Source organism: Arachis hypogaea, chromosome 4, assembly GCF_003086295.3.
Source record: "Arachis hypogaea cultivar Tifrunner chromosome 4, arahy.Tifrunner.gnm2.J5K5, whole genome shotgun sequence".
Classification (NCBI taxonomy): Eukaryota; Viridiplantae; Streptophyta; class Magnoliopsida; order Fabales; family Fabaceae; genus Arachis; species Arachis hypogaea.
In genome coordinates, this window is record NC_092039.1 from 44,277,065 (window position 1) to 44,278,576 (window position 1,512).

The following is a 1,512-nucleotide window of genomic DNA, read 5'->3' on the forward strand; positions in this document are numbered from 1 at the left end:
TGGTCCATATAAACTGTCTTCTGACTAATGTTTTACACGCTCCTCATCATGCTACCTCTAAAATTCTCGATTAGAGCGGCACCACTCTTATATTCATATAGGTGGAATCTTTTGATAGATAATATTATCATTCCATTAAGAGTTTAAACTCACCCTCCTAATTTATTGTAAATAGCACTAAATCCTATACCTTAGTGCTCCAATTGCTAAATAACTTGTTATTACCCATTAAACCTTGAAACTAGTGGTCTACTAGAATAAGGTTGGGTTCCCATCATTTAGCAATAATAGGTTTTAATCCCATTTTAGCAGTAGTTTCTTTGATTTTATCCCTTGACAAACTTTTAGTCAAAGGGTCTGCTAAATTTTCTTGAGATCTTACATAAGTAATGGTAATTACACCATCATCTATTAGTTGCCTCACAAATTCATGTCTCAAAGTTATATGTCTAGACTTTCTTATTATATGCTCGAGACATGGTTGATTCACTATCACAGAAGATTGAAATGGCTGTCATCTACTGTGGCCACATTTTTATATCATATAACAAATTTCTTAACCATTCCGCTTCTTTACCTGTGGCTGATCAAGCTACAAACTCAGCCTCCATAGTAGAATGTGTAATACATGTTTGTTTCTTTGAGGCCCAACTTATTGCTCCACCACCTATGGTGAAAATCCATCCTGAAGTGGATTTGTTATCATTAAGATTTGTAATCCAACTTGCATCGGAATAACCTTCTAAAACTGCGGGATAATCACTATAATGTAATCCCAAGTTTATGGTTTTCTTGAGATAACCAAGAACTCTTGTTATAGCTTTCCAATGTTGATTGCTAGGCTTTCCTGTAAACCTTAATAATTTGCACACAGCAAATGCTATATCAGGTCTAGTACAATGCATTGCATACATTAAACTTCCTATAGCACTAGCATATTCTAATTGTGCTATAGATCTTCCCATGTTTCCTTCTAATTTAAGATTAGGATCATACGGCGTATTGGATTCTTTAATTGTGAGATGATCAAACTTTTCCAATACCTTTTTAATATAATGAGATTGATATAAAGTAAAGCCAACTTCATTCTTATGTACCTTTATGCCTAATATTGTATCAACTTCATTCAAATCCTTCATCTTGAATTTAAAAGTTAGATACTCCTTCGTTATACGAATTCCTTCTAAATTTGTTTCGATGATTAACATATCATCAACATATAAACAAATAATTACTCCATAATCTTTAGTAAATTTTGAGTAAATACATTTTTCCGCACTATTATTTGAGAAGCCATTTGATAACACCACTGAATCAAACTTCTCATGCCATTGTTTAGGCGCTTGCTTTAGCCCATACAAAGACTTAATTAATTTGTAAACTTTCTTTTCATTTCTGGGTAGCACATAGCCTTCTGGTTGCTCCATATAAATTTCTTCATTAAGATCTCCATTTAGAAAAGCCGTTTTAACATCCATTTGATGTATATGAAGCTTATGTATGGATGCTAAT

General features: G+C 32.9%; 1 protein-coding gene across 1 annotated transcript; it reads right to left on the reverse strand.

The window, feature by feature from the left end:
* Nucleotides 1-587: 587 nt before the first annotated feature.
* On the reverse strand, nucleotides 588-1,139 carry LOC140184120 (secreted RxLR effector protein 161-like). The gene has a single exon (XM_072234406.1). It carries the CDS (start codon nucleotides 1,137-1,139, stop codon nucleotides 588-590), a length of 552 nt encoding a protein of 183 aa, XP_072090507.1.
* Nucleotides 1,140-1,512: the final 373 nt, after the last annotated feature.

What these genes read in the sequence shown, in the direction of transcription:
- LOC140184120 (XM_072234406.1), bottom strand. Translation starts at nt 1,139, where the DNA reads ATGAAGGATTTGAATGAAGTTGATACAATATTAGGCATAAAGGTACAT.